At 45.3% G+C, this 14,384-nt stretch overlaps 1 protein-coding gene across 1 annotated transcript in view; it reads right to left on the minus strand.

The window, feature by feature from the left end:
- The window catches only part of RAPGEF5 (Rap guanine nucleotide exchange factor 5), a 161,556-nt gene that overhangs the window by 50,074 nt on the left and 97,098 nt on the right, over window positions 1–14,384 (minus strand). The window contains exons 10-11 of the mRNA XM_068674166.1: window positions 13,951–14,054; window positions 13,543–13,631 (exon numbers count right to left, since the gene is read on the minus strand). Of these exons, the coding sequence (XP_068530267.1) occupies window positions 13,543–13,631; window positions 13,951–14,054 (193 nt within the window). The remainder of the gene's footprint in view (window positions 1–13,542; window positions 13,632–13,950; window positions 14,055–14,384) is intronic.

Genomic DNA, 14,384 nt, shown 5'->3' on the forward strand with positions numbered 1-14,384 from the left:
TAACAGAATCTGCATGCAGACATCAAAGAAAAAATAAAAAGAAGAAAAAAACACCATTCAAAATATTTACAGAAGCTCCGTAAGCAACCCATGAGATGTGCTGAAACTTTTGCCTAGGGAGAGGGGCCACTAGCTGAAGAGAGTAGGAAAAATTCCCTTAAGCCAGCAACAGCACATTGAACTCAGGAAAATGTTTTTTGCTGCTTTGCAAGAGAAGGGAAATATTTGGGAGTACTGAAGGGGTTGGGAACACATGGGGAGAGGCCGTGCTTCTGCTGGCGCAGGCCCTCCCATCCAGCAGGCCTGGGCAGGCAAGCTGGTCCCCACAGAGCCAGGGAGAGCCTGGAGCACAAACTGCTGCTACACAAGCAGGCCACAGACAAAGTGTCCTTTCCTCCTTAATGCTCCCAGGACTGACAACCCAGACCCCAAAAACTCCACATATGTGCTTGGGGGCTTCTGCCCATGCCAAGCTTCAGGTGGGCAAAGGGCAGGGGTGTACGGGACGCAGAGAGCAGAGAGGACAACAAGGGGCCTGCAGCGCAGCACGTAGTGGGATGGAAATGAGATTGAGGAAACACAGTACAGGGATACAATGCAGTCACCTAGAGAGGCTAAATATTTTCATTTGCCCGTTATTTGTGGTTTCCGTGCTTTGGGGCACGCAAAACATCACAATACGCTCACTGCTGCTTTGAGGACTTGAAAGAAAAACCCGTGACAAGAGGATCCTACAAATGCTATTTGTTTGTGGCTGTTTTCTGCTGTTGTTTGTTTGCTGCTTCCAGCTTGTGGCCGTGCATCCCGTATGCTGTACTAACAGTAACAACAAACAAAATCGCACAGACAAGGCTCGCTTTGGGGTGGGGAATGAAACCCAACAAAGGCTTCATTATTGTATTGATGTTGGGGCTCTGAAGTCATGACTAAGAAAGAACAAAACCAGTATCTGGATTTCTGTTTGTAGCTGCAGCGGTTCCTAGAGATATGCTGTAAACCCCAAATCCTAAGAAATGAGGATGGGGGGAGGTTAAAGAAAAGCAGGTTGTTGAATTGGTAGGGCATGGTGAGCAGGAGGAGGAGGGATAGCAGCATGCAGGGACACAGGGTGCAGAAAAAAAGGAAATAAATTGAAAAGCAGTAGAAGGTGAGGTATAATGGCCTCCAGCAACCCTGGGTTAGACAGCATGATTTCTTCATGATTACATTCCTAATTCTGGTAATTTATATCTCCATCAAAACTCAAACTCAAACAAAGGAATAAAATCACAATTCATCCCAACTGTTGTCACAAGAATGTATAAGTTTTATATTATAGCTTCCATCAAAATTAGATCCATCAATGCTGCCATTTTATTTGCATTGATCTATTTTTTCCTATCCTCCCACCCCCCAATTTCTTTCCCTTCAGTGCCCTTGAAAACAAGCCATCACATTTTTACTTCAGAGAAAGAGTACTGATTTGGTGTCGGAAAGATCTCACAAGCATTTTTAACTGAGACAAGGTCATCTCACAATCTCACTCTGACTCAGGAGACGCTATGTGAGCTACTGCCACAGCTACAACTCACATAGGTATTTTTCACCTTGTCTGAGAGATGGGAATACCAATTTACTTTATTGCAGTAACTGATGCTATTCTGAAAAGCTTTCTGCCAGAAGCAGCTATAGTCCATGAGTGCAACTGACACATCATGAGAAACCTTTGGCTGCCAAAGTGGTGTAATTCTACTCCTATTTCAACCTGTGAAAGGATCAAAATTGTCTTAAAAAAAAAAAAAAAAAAAAAAAAACTGCATTGTGCATCAACTGAAACTTGTAAAGTTTCTGAATTTATGCAAAGTGCTTTCTGTTCCATTATTTCCTGGTTAGACAGGCACCTCAGCTTTCACTAAACTATTCCCATTACAACCATCTATTCCTACATCCAATAGCTGATCTTCTGGATTGCCCGTTAAAATAAAAAACAACAGCAAGATAACATAAACCACATCAGAATACCAGCCAACCACATCCAGCATGAAGCCAATATGGCTGCAAGTAAGTTTTGTCACAGATGCTCTTTCCCCTTTTTTTTTTTTTTTTTTTAACTCAGTCATGGTAGAGAGAGCACCAGTCAGAGCTACTGCAAGGCACAGCCGAGCTCCAACACACTTCAGAACCCAGGGCATGTTGCAAAGGAAATAGGAAGAGCGAGGACAGAACTTTGTGGAGGATGAAACAGAGAAGCAGCAGCAGTCTGAATCAGGACATTGCAGTCACCACTATGGAACTGCGTTACGTGGGGTGAAAACTTCTCTGGCACCAGCATGCCTATCCCACAGACAAGAGTTCTCATGCAATAGTGTTTATTCAACTATAGAACAAACACAGGCATGTGCTGCTGTAATCCAGCTCGGGGGGAGCACTCACTAAGGGAGGTCTTAAGAGCCTGCAGAAAGCTTCATCAGGCACTACGCATATGGAAATAACCAGAAATCTGTTCCAATTAATGGCTCACAAATAGGTCCTGGGCCATGGCTTTTTGTTCTTAATATCCCTGGGTGTCCTCTGAGCACAGGGATTTACAGAAAATGCTAAAGTGAACGGTTGGAAAGAGAACAACCGCATCAGCATACTGTACAGCAAAGTATCACCGAATGGTAATAACAGGGCGTATGATAGGTAGCTTAGTGAAGTAACGATAATTGTAGCTTGGCTATCATCCAGAACAGCCCTGGTCCTGCTCACGAAAAGACCGAGGCTACTACTTCCATAATACCGTGAAACTGTTTGAACTGAGGGCATGTTAAGGAGGATTGCGGGGGAAGGAGGAATTAACAGCATGAGAGTAAATTTAGTTCACAAGGGGGAAAAAGCAGCTTTGAAGAACAGATTTCTTTCAGCTTTTTCACACACAGCCTCAAAGCACAGGTCTTCAGTCTGCCAGTGAATCCATCCTTCCACCCTGTGGGCGGGGAATGAACATGCTCTTTATATTCCTCAGAAAATGTTAATCTCACAAAAAAATCATTGTGTTGTAGTGACATTGAGCACTGGAAACACTGGAATTCAAAGCCTGAAGACAGTGCATGAACTGTATTCTTGAACTCAAAAATGCAGCAAGCAGTTCAAGATTTTATGTTTTCAGCATTCCTACAAGAAAACTCCCCCACCTTTGCAGTCATCTTCCCCAAAAAATCTTTCAGAGAACCATATCCAAGATTTACAACTTTACACAGAGGCAGATCTCAGGAACGAGGGCTTTGCTCTGTTCTGCAGACAAGCTTTCTACTTAGCAGCCATCACACAAAGTGCTAATAGCACGACAGGAGTCATTAATGTACAAACACCCCACTTATGTCGGCAGGCGGTGAATCGCTGTGATGTGGGAGAGGAACACACAAAGAGAGCACTGAAAATATCAGCCAGCTTTCAGCAGTCTGCAGCAGTGAGAGGCTGAAGATCAGGGTTTGAGAATGAAAAGGGAGGAAAGGAGGACAACCACAAAGGAGGGTGAGTAAATACTGAGGGGAAGATGCGGGACCTGTGGTGAAGGGCTCCGTGGCTGGGGTTCCCAAAGGACTGCATGGTCGGTGGCTCCTGCTGAAGGAACAGGATGTGCAGATACAACATAAGAAGCAGCAATGCTGATATTTTGATTTTGCCTTTCCAGTTCCTACTCTCACTGTTAAACAACCTGCCAACCCACACACAATCTGCTGCTGCTCCTTAAAGGGTCAGTAATACTTTGTTTATTTCAGCCTTAAAGAAACACTTCACTCTTCCACCACCCCCAACAAATCAGTGGCTGCAATAAGAGACATTCCCTTATTAATCATGTCTCACTTCTTCTCTAGTGGAAACCATAGCTTCGAGATAACTGTATGTTTTAGAATTAGTCAACTTCTTGAGCCACGTTCTAGGAAAACCTGAAGACAGGGCTGTATGTGGGTGCTGAGAGGACCTAGAAAGTCATGTCAGTTTCACTGTAGGGATTGTCCCTCCCTTCATATATTTCTTGTTAGTGGTTTAAATCTGTTGCTACAGGGGAACTGAGCCCAAGTAGACAGGAAACAAGTAAGAGCACAGTTTAGACTCATCTCACCATTTGGCCGCATCTTTGCATCAAGTCCACATCAGCGTTGACCTTCTTTGCTTAGACATCCTTATGGATCCCTAGGATATCTGTCTCCTCTGCTCCTTCTGCCCAGCCTCCCCGGGGACAAGGCTCACGCTCCCCTCCAGTTGACAGATAATGGAGGATGGCCACAGCAGACGATGTTGCACTGTGCTGTGTACTTAAAGGGGCTGAACTCTGATCTGCATCTGCAGGGCATGACATGGGTTGCAACAGAAGAAATCTGGCATGTTTTGCCTCCAAATTTGCAGCTGTCAAACTGAGCAGACCTTCTGTATAGCATTTAAGCCAAACAGGGAATCAACCCAACTGGCTGGCATTCTAAGACGACATCTGCCTTGTCAAGAGAGATCTCTTTGGTACCAACACTGTGCAGCAATTCAGTTTTCATTTTTGTCCATATGGCCCTCAGTCCTAACCATCAGATCTGAGAACACTACTTACCTCTGCTAGGTTTGACTCTGACCAGCCACTCTTGAATTATTTGAAAAAGATTCAGGCTAAGCAGTACACTAAGGGGCAACCTCTACTACTCCTTCATCGCTAAAATACAAGCACTTCTATAAAATAAAGCCATGCAAGAATTTTTCTATCCCTTTCATACTCACTTTTTGGCTTGACAACACAAGGCAATTAACAATGATCAAAAGTACCATTTTGAAAAAAATTTCCAAAAGAATATTTCTCAAATATACAAATGTCTCTCTACAGTCTCAGCTACATAATGTATATATTAATTTGAAGATACATATGACCATCCAAACATTTGAAACATTTACTCCATTGGTTTGGTAATTCATTTCTATTTCCTAGACTTCCAATCACATTAGAGCAAGAATGATCTTACAAGTATCCGATTAAAACTCTTTAGTTTTAATCATACTTGGTTTTCTAGAAATCTTACCAAATTCCCAGTGTCAAAGCAACCTGTCTCACAGGTAACTCATCAAAATGTTCACATCATCCAAGTCCACTCCACAGTACAACGAATTAACATATTCTGCCTTTTACAACTTAAAAAGAGCATCTTTCACTGTCGGAAGAAAATTATTCACCCCTAAAAAGTTCTCCTGCTAGACATGCGCTTGTCAATTCCTTTCTACTTATATCACAAAGATTAGCAAGCCCCCTTACAGTACTTATAATACACATCTTCATAATAAATTATTTTACACTAGGCTTTTATGGTGTTTCCTTATCACTTTCTCACATAGCACAAGGTGACAACTAGCTATAATGAACCACAGAAGTAGAGGGAAAAGTCTGAGAAACTAAAGATATTATGATCTTATTTACCTCAAACACAAAATACATGAAAAAACTGGGGCCCTACCATCTCCCACGAAAACTATTCTTGCACAGGATACCAAAAGTTTATTTAGGTGCATAAGGTGCCTAGGTGCTCCTGGGCACACTGAAACCATGCGTTTGCTTGATGGCTACCCTTGGTTCCTTTCCCTCCTTGAAAGGGTCTGCTTTGCTAATTAGGCTTACCCTATGAACATTGTTTGAGGTGACGAACTGTAAAATACCACTAGCTTCTACGGAGAGAGCCCTGACTGCTGAGACAACAGGACGGGCATCATTCCCAGGCTGACTTCAGGAAACCGTGCAGCAGGAAGGCTGGGTTCATGGAAACAAGGAAGCAGACAGAAGTGTCTGCCCACAGCATCATGAGCAGGAAATTGCCCAGCGTGAGCAGAGGGCTGAGGATTTTGAGGATTTTAGACCTCACTGTATACAACGGTGCAACAATCCAGGAGCAGCATTTATCATTATCTGCCTTTCCAAGAGACTGACCTAAACTAGTTCCTGAGTGCAAATGGAGGGAAAAAAAAAAAAAAAAAAAAAAAAAAAAAAAGGAACAGACTTTTTCAGGCTTTGCATCCTCACTTCCCAGAAATAACTGCATGAACTCCTGCCAGGAGACGGTATCTTTGACACATTCCCCTTGCTGGCATTTCCTATTAGCCTAGGCACCGCAGCGTGTGACACACTGTCTGTAGTGAATCCCAGACACGACACTCCTTCTGCAGGCTGATTCAGCTCACTAATGTGACAGAAAATAATCCCAGCAAAGAGAAAAAAGATAGTTTCCTATGACGATACATCTGCTTGGCCCAAGGTCAAACCAAGTATATCAGAGGAGAACAGGCTACATGATGGTGACCAGGTGGACCAACAGAGGATGTCACGTCTCCCTATTTGAGCAGAAGCCAGTGCCTTGGTCCCAGCACAGGGCTCCTGCCTCCCTGGTCCCAGCTCCAGGCACCACTGGGCCATTCAGCACACTCAGCTTAGCAAAAAACTGTTCACCCTCTTCTGCCAGCTGAGCTAGTACCTTGCTCAGCTAACCCAGCTGCAGGAACCAGTGCCTTATAATGTATATACATGTATAACCTTAAATTCTGATCCACTGCTTGCAAACTGCAATGTGCTACATACCAAGCACCCAGTCAGATCAAGGATCCCCAAAAAACAGAAACAGGTCTTGGACAGGGGCCAATAGAGGATGTCCAGAGGAAGAAAATTACAACAACACAAAAATACAAAAAATGACAAATACCTATTAGTCTTTCTCTCTCCGTTATACCCTCCAAACTTCCAGCAACTGGCAGTGTAGACTTCCCAAATAGAAGTTATATTCACATCACTGAAGTTTTGGATTTTTTGCTATGACTGTGCCTTTTTTGTTTTCAAACCCTTCCAGACCTTGGTTTCCACAAATTACTCACAACAGTTTCACAGTTTACTTGTGCATCATATTAAAGAACAAACAAAACAAACAAAAAAAAATCACCACCACCAAGTTCCTTACTACTTATAAAGCCAAAAATTTCACTGTATTACAAAAGACTTCCTAATTATAAGCAATGAATAATTTTTCCATATTCACCTTCCGCACATAAGCCATGGTCTTATAGACCACACCATATCCCCTCCTTTGCAGATACTGCTTTCCTATTCTGAACAGCCCTAGACTATTTAGTCTCAGATACATTTAATCTATACTTCTGCTCACCCTTGCTGCCCTTTCATGCTTTTTCTAGTTCATTTACAACCCTTCTGAGCCATGGGAGAAGAAGGAACCATATGATACATACCATAGAGTTACACAATAGTGTAACTATGGTTCTTGCTAGTCTTCTTTCCTAATTGCCTCAAATATCATTTTCCTTTTTCATCAATGCTGAACAGAATTTTCCAAGAACTATCTACACTGTCTCCAAAGACCTATTTTCTGCATGGTACTTGCTATTTCAGCACCTCCGCTGAATACGGATAATAAAGATTTCCTTTTCTCCATGTTAGAGAATTCATTACCTTGCATTTATCAAACTTGAATCTCATCTGCAATTTCATCACCCAGTTGTGCAGACTTTTACTCCTTTTATCTTTCTTCAGCCACAGGGCTGGTTTGAGTGGGCCCATTCCCAACTCGTATTCCCAGTGTCACATTGCCCAATTCTTATTTCTTTCATGAGGCTATTTTTGAGTTGGATCTGCTTCCTGATCTAACCTACCTTGCAGAGACAGCCTAGTAAAGCTTGTCAGTACGACAGTACGATGTGACTGCTCAAACAGGTGGTCAGAGGCAGGGATAATAGGACATACAAGAACATAAGCTTGCATGGCCACCAAAGATGAAGCCATGGATTCATTTATCATGAGATCCTCAACCAGTTAACCAGTTAACATTATCAGTATGTTCGGTTAGCTCAGCTTTCATCCCACTCAGCAGCACCCCAGTCTCCACCAGCAACTTCTCTCCATTTTGATCACTGGCAGTTTACCTTTGCTTTCCCTCAGCACCATAATCCTGCATGCATTTCTTCCTTCTGCTTTTATGGGAATGCTACCCAGTTTCCCAGTGGAAAGCCATAATCTTAGCCATGTTCTGCAGGTAATTTCAACTCTGGTAAGTACAGCTGCTAGAGGGACAGCAGCTTCCCTCCTGCTGCCCTCACCTCTTTCCCACTCAGTGCAGCCCTCTCCCTTGTGGCAGGGACAAAGCTTGTGCCTCTGAAAGATTCAGCGGATAAGAAAAATGATCAGTCTTAAAACCAGTAATTTAGTATTTCCTGGGTTGGTGTCAGCCAGGATCCACAGCAGGCTGGACCAGCATGGCAGAGGGATTGGTGCGGCAGCAGCAACGAGTGGTTGCGGAGGGCTGAGCTGCTGCTTTCAGATGTAGCTGTAGTATCAGTTTATGCTGGAATAATGGATTGGTAAAATGACAACCTTATTGCTTAGATGCTCCCCAAATAGAACCATTTCTTTTAATTGGCATCACATTTCCCACCTTCCTCTGCCACTGAAGCTGATTTATATGATAGATTACACGGCACTGTTAGGAGTTCAGCAATTTCATATCTGAGTTCCTTTAGAAGTCTTTGGGGAGTAACATCTGATCCCAGTGATTTGTAACTATTCATTTTATTGATTTATTCTAAACCTACTTCTACTGACACTTCAATTTGAGACAGCTTAGACTCATTGTGCATGAAGAAATGGTCCTGCCCAGGAACCTCCCTGAGTTCCCTCGCACTGAACACCGAGATAAACGATTGCTTCAGCTTTCTGCTCTTGTCACACTGGCATTGGTTGCTTCGTGCACATTAACTCTGCTAAACTCCTGTTCCTCAATACAGGCATGGCAGTAATATGCATTTAGTCACTTCAGTTCACCCACTTTTCCCAAGACTTTGGGGAAAAGTTTACAAAGATGGTCAGAATGACGACAGACAGCATTTCAGTACAAATGACTAGCGAGAGATAGGGCCAGCAGAATTCTATTTTCTCCATACTAAAAGCTGGAAAATAGGATCACAAACTGTTAGGCAAATATTTACTCTCCCTGACATCAGTCCCCCATGCATCAGATATACTTCTGTTGATTTTGTGGCAGTCACAGGAGTACGCTTTAAGACATCTTTTACTCATCAGGAACAAGGCATAGTGAGCAAGAACATTCTTTACAACAAAGAAACAAAAAGCAAACAGATATTTTTTTCTAGGATTATTAAATAAAAGACAATACCTGAGAGAGGCAGCGCTGTAACCCTTTTTGGCAGCACCATTTAGTAGTTCTCTGACTATGACTGCTTGTATAAGACAGTACCATTCTCCTAAAAAGTCACATACAGTTCCTCAGAAGGTGCCTTACGCAACTTCAAAGCACTACATGTCCAAGTGCAGAAGCAATGGATTAAACAAAGGTAACCTTTATTTAGGTAGCGCTTCCAGTACAAATAGGCATGGTCTGAGAGCATCTCCTGCATGCTAGGTTATGATCTGAAATCTCCAACTGCTTCTGTGTGAGGGGAGAGTTCCAACTAATCCCAGGACCATCTACAGCTCCAAATAAAATGGCACAGCATGGTACAAAGGTCATTACTCCTTTCCTCCCTATTCTGAAGACATTCAGATTACACCTTTCCACACCTATTTTAGCTAGGTCATGAGGATTCACCCTCTTTTTCCACCCCGTTAACTCTTCTACAGGTTTTCATCACCTGCTATCCTAATTTCTGCAATAGCCCATCTGACTACAGTATCATGCCTCTCCTTTCACCACAATCCCTTTTACTGAGTCCATTAAAAAGATCCATCAGTTAAGATGGACACCATCACATGTTGTTCCAGTCATACCATTCCTCTTTTACTCCCTTTCTACAAATCTCCCACTGCTTCTTGCCCTCAAAGACCTTCACTAATCAGTCTTTTCTCCCTACTCACTCCCCAAAAATGAATCCCATGATAGGGAGCTAAAAGGAAGGTAGTGTCATTTGACATGATGAGGGGAGATGATCTTCTGTTTCAGCAATGTTCAGCTTAAGCTGCTTGAGAGAAATGGTCTGGTGGACTGAAGGAAATGGCCTGTAGGATGCAGGCAAGCATGGGGAAGTACCAGAACTGGGTCAGTACTTGAACACAATCACTCCAAGGCAAGATGGTATGTTTGAATAGCAACCAGCCAGAGGATACTTGAAGACTAGATGAGATAATATTCAGGGAAGGAAATGCTGCTCATGTCCAGGAAATAAAAGCTTTTGCAGGAAAAGACAACAATTTTGAAAGAAGAGTTTTAGTTATCAGGAAGGGATTAGAGATCCTGAGATGTTAAGATTTGGCCTCTCAGAGATTACTCGTTCAAATCCTCATCCTTGATGAGGATTAGCCAGGAGGTATGCCTAGCATTTTCTGCTTGGATATTGACATATATGAAGGGCCTTACGGTTCAACTCTAAAAACTTCCAACTGCCCTCTAAACTATGCACTCAGCAGATACCCCCAGTGACTCCAACAATCAGAAATGATTCAAAAAGTTGTTAGTTACAGAAACAAAAAAAAAAAAAATCAGCCATCTCACAGTAGGAAACAAAAAGAACAGCTTTCTTTGGGGGTACATGACAGTTTATAGCAACTCGATGAGATGAAAACTTTCTCCCTTTGAGATGGAAAACTGTAGATTTGTTGTGGCATCATCTTAAACTGGGACTTGTAGTTTAAGATGATGCCAGAGAAACTCACATATAATATAGCCTAATATAGACATCACCAAAAAAACCTGTCATTAACCAGTTATTAGGTACAAAATCTTGAAGAGTCTTGCAAACCTCAGGTTTTCAAGACATCCTTGCCAGCAGAAGTCATCCGAGCTACAGGCCAGTCTGGGTGTGCACACTGCAATGTCCCATTTAGCATTCTCAGTTGCTGAAACAGTGTTCAATCTCTTCAGGCTGGGTGAGAGAAGGTGTCCCCAACTCTATATTTTGGCAGCTCTTGTGAAAGAAGAATGCTTAAGGTATCTTACTACAGGTTTAGTGGCAGCTGAAAGGAGCCTTGAGGCCTGGGCTGGCCCACAGTTAAATATACTCCAGACCATCCCCAAATCTCCCAGCAAAAAAACAAACAGCTACCTGCTGACTTGGCCTAGGAAATGGAGGGTGGCTGGAAGCAATACGTGGAGCATCATTCAGCCATGTCAGTGTATACAAAAAGCGGTGCTCCATGACCATGCTAGCCCCAGGGGACAGCGGATATTTGCTGTTATGACCGCTGAGGGCTGCTCTTATGATTTGCTATACAAAAGCTGGGAACGAAAACACGCAGAGCACCCCTCCCTGAGAATCAGTGCAAAGGGTCAAACAGAACAACAGCCCCATATGCACGAGCATATGTGACAACTGCTCTTTCCCATATTCCATGCAGCACAAATAAGCAAACCCGGCTGGGGGCTGCAGGGAAAACAGGAGGCCAAAGAAGTCATCCTGCAACTGGCAAACCAACAGCAGGAGCAGCAGCTGGGTACAACAACATCATCCTTTTATGTTCCACAAAGCCATGCCTGTGAAGACACAGACTTGCAGGACCCTGAAACTCAACCATCCTCAGAGATGGGCCAACCTGCAACTACAAGAACTACCTACAAAGGACAGCAAATCCAAGCAGATAAACTGCAGAAGGATGCCTTCAGGTGCACATGCAAAGATGTGCTCACTATACAGCCAAGATCCCATACCTCCTTACATCAGCTGCTACCCAGTCTGCAAAACAGACTGATCAAAACTGTCACGGAGGCACCCACCTCACAAACACTGGGAAACAACTCCTGAAGGGTTTTATTTTTAAATTCTATATTACCAGATTAATAAAGTCAAACCAATTAAAAAAATAAAAAATAATAAATAATTTTTTTAACTACACAAGGAAGTGGAGAGCCATCGGGCAAGGTTTACCACACTTCGTTGTGATGGAAAAAAAAAAAAAAAGAAAGAAACCACAACTACTTTGTTGCATCGCTGGGATCCAGCTAATCCTGGACACAGAACAGAGCTAATTGCTTCTTTCTCAAAGGAGACGTGATAAGGCAAGAAGAGGTGAGGAGAAGCCAATCAGCCTCTAAATACACTGCCATCTGCTAACAACCAGTCAAGTAGTGGCTTTAGCATTTGTTTGGAAGGCACTTTACCAGCCCCTCTCCCTAACAATAAGAACAGGTTTATGAACTGCCTCCCGGTGATGGGAGGGAGAGCGAAGAGGGGGAAAAAAGAAAAGGTAGTAAACGTGAGGATATGTTCAGTACCTAATGCTTTTCATAAGGAGCGCTTTGTATTTAAAACCCCTGAAATATAATGCATAACACTAGTGAAAATCTCATTGTTTTCCAGCAAGATTATGAGCTTACAAAAGAAGCTGGAGCAGTCCGTGAGGGCGGGTCGCTGATGTCCGTCAATGTGCAGGTGATAAACATTCATGGGGGAACTTATTCTGCATCTACCATTTGACCTTAAGGGGTCAACGAAGGACCCTCGCTGCGCTGCCAAGAGCTGGCTCAAGTAAATCACAGAGCTGGACTGACCGCATCTCTGGAAGAGAAACAACCAGAGCCTCTCTCTGCACTAAATATTAATGTCTAGGCAGACAAAAGCAGCACTAGGAATATCATAATAATATCGCCACCAGACACTCCGTATATTTCTTCGGGGCATCCATTCATCTTCGCCAGGAATATGCCTATTGTCCCACATTAAACTAATGGCTTGTTCTGAGGACCCAGTCCTGACGTTCCTCTGGGAATCACAGATGTTATTTATATTTTCAGTCACTTAAAAGGATTAAAGTGTGTTTATTCTCGGTAATCTCATTTGTAGAGGGAGAGATATACAGGCATCAGGAGTATGCGTTTTAACCCTGTTGGGAACAGCCAAATGCCAGGCTCTATTTCCAGCCAGCTCTTCCTTGGCTCCTCAGAATTTGGGATCTCTGCAACTCTCAGCAGCCCTGTGATTTTGGGATGGGACCTCTGCAATTGTCAGTAGCCCGGCTACTTCCATTCAAACTAGCTAGGAATTGCATGTTGCAGGCACTCCTGACAAACTGCCACAGCAGCTCTGGTGACAGCAAGCTGTGCGTATAGCCAAGAGATCCAGCTGAAAATTAAACTGCATGTCAAGTAGCCCGATCAATATAATAATTGCTCCAGGCTGGAACAAATTACAGGCTCCGGCTGAAGACACCCGAGCAGAGCATCAGGCTGCACACGCTGTTATCCTGGCTTATGAGAAAATTCAGAAGCCGCCTTTATGAAACAGAAAACATGCCGAAGCACTCGGGGGCAGCACGGGGAGGCTGCAGCGCCCACCCAGTGGTCCGGGGGATGCTTTAGGGCTCGGGGAACATCTTGTGCGGTGACAGCCGCGTCCAGCGAGCTATGCACAAGCAGCCTGCTGCTGAGCTGCGCCTCCCGGTGACCGGTTGCCCTCTCTTTGCTTCTCTGGTTTGCACGCCGGGTACCAAAAAGCTGCAGTCGGCTTCCAGCCGGGGGTACCCGGGGCCGCCCCCCGTCCGTTCCCCCCCCGTTCCCATCCCGGGAGAGCTCCCCAGGGCCGGGGGTCCCGTCGGGGCTCGCTCCTTACCGGTGTCTTTGTCCTGCGCCGCTTCCAGGTGCAGATCGCTCAGGAGATGCTCCAAAATCTTCTCCGGCGTCCCCGCCACCACCACGTACCTGTCGGAAAGCAGAGAGTCCCCGGAGTCATCCTCGGTGGAGGACTGCGAGCGGCTGCTCCACTCGTCCTCCTCGTCCTCCTCGTCGATGTACTTGAAGTAGGGCACGTCGAAGGTGGGCAGCGGCCGCTCCCCCGCCAGCGCCTCGGGCAACCGCGCCCTGCCGCTGCCCATGGCCCCGCACGGCCCCGCACGGCCCCGCAGCGCCCCGGGCCGGGGGCCGCCGCCGCTTGGGAGCGGAGCGGAGCCCGGCTCAGCCCGGCCCGGCCCGGCCCGGCCCGGCACAGCGCTCCCAGAGCCCGGCTCAGCCCCGTCCTTACCTCCCGCGCCGCTCGGGGGCCGGGCTGCGTGACCACACCTTCCGCAGCACCAGCGCCGCGCCGGCCTCCTCCCGAGCCCGCTCGCCGCCGCCTCCATCCTCCGCCTGCCGTGACACAGAGAGAGAAAAGGGGGGGAGAGGAAAAAAAAAAAAAAAAGAAAAAGGTCGCGGTCAGCGCCTGCCCGAGGGGCTCGGCCCCTATGGCAGGATGGGGTTAACGGAGGGGGGTCCCCTTGGGGCAGCGCCCTGCGCTGGTTCCCAGGGGGATGTGGGGTTTCTGTGTCCCCGGGGTGGGGTAAATTGAATTTTCCAGCGGCCAAATGCAGCGGGGAAAAGGAGCCCGAGGGCTGCCCGGCGCTCCGGTGCCGGCTGTGCGCGTTCTGCACAGCTTCCCTCCCGCCCTGAAACAAAGGCAATAAAAGCGGTGGGGCAGGC

The sequence above is a fragment of the Anas acuta genome, chromosome 2 (assembly GCF_963932015.1).
Source record: "Anas acuta chromosome 2, bAnaAcu1.1, whole genome shotgun sequence".
Lineage (NCBI taxonomy): Eukaryota > Metazoa > Chordata > Aves > Anseriformes > Anatidae > Anas > Anas acuta.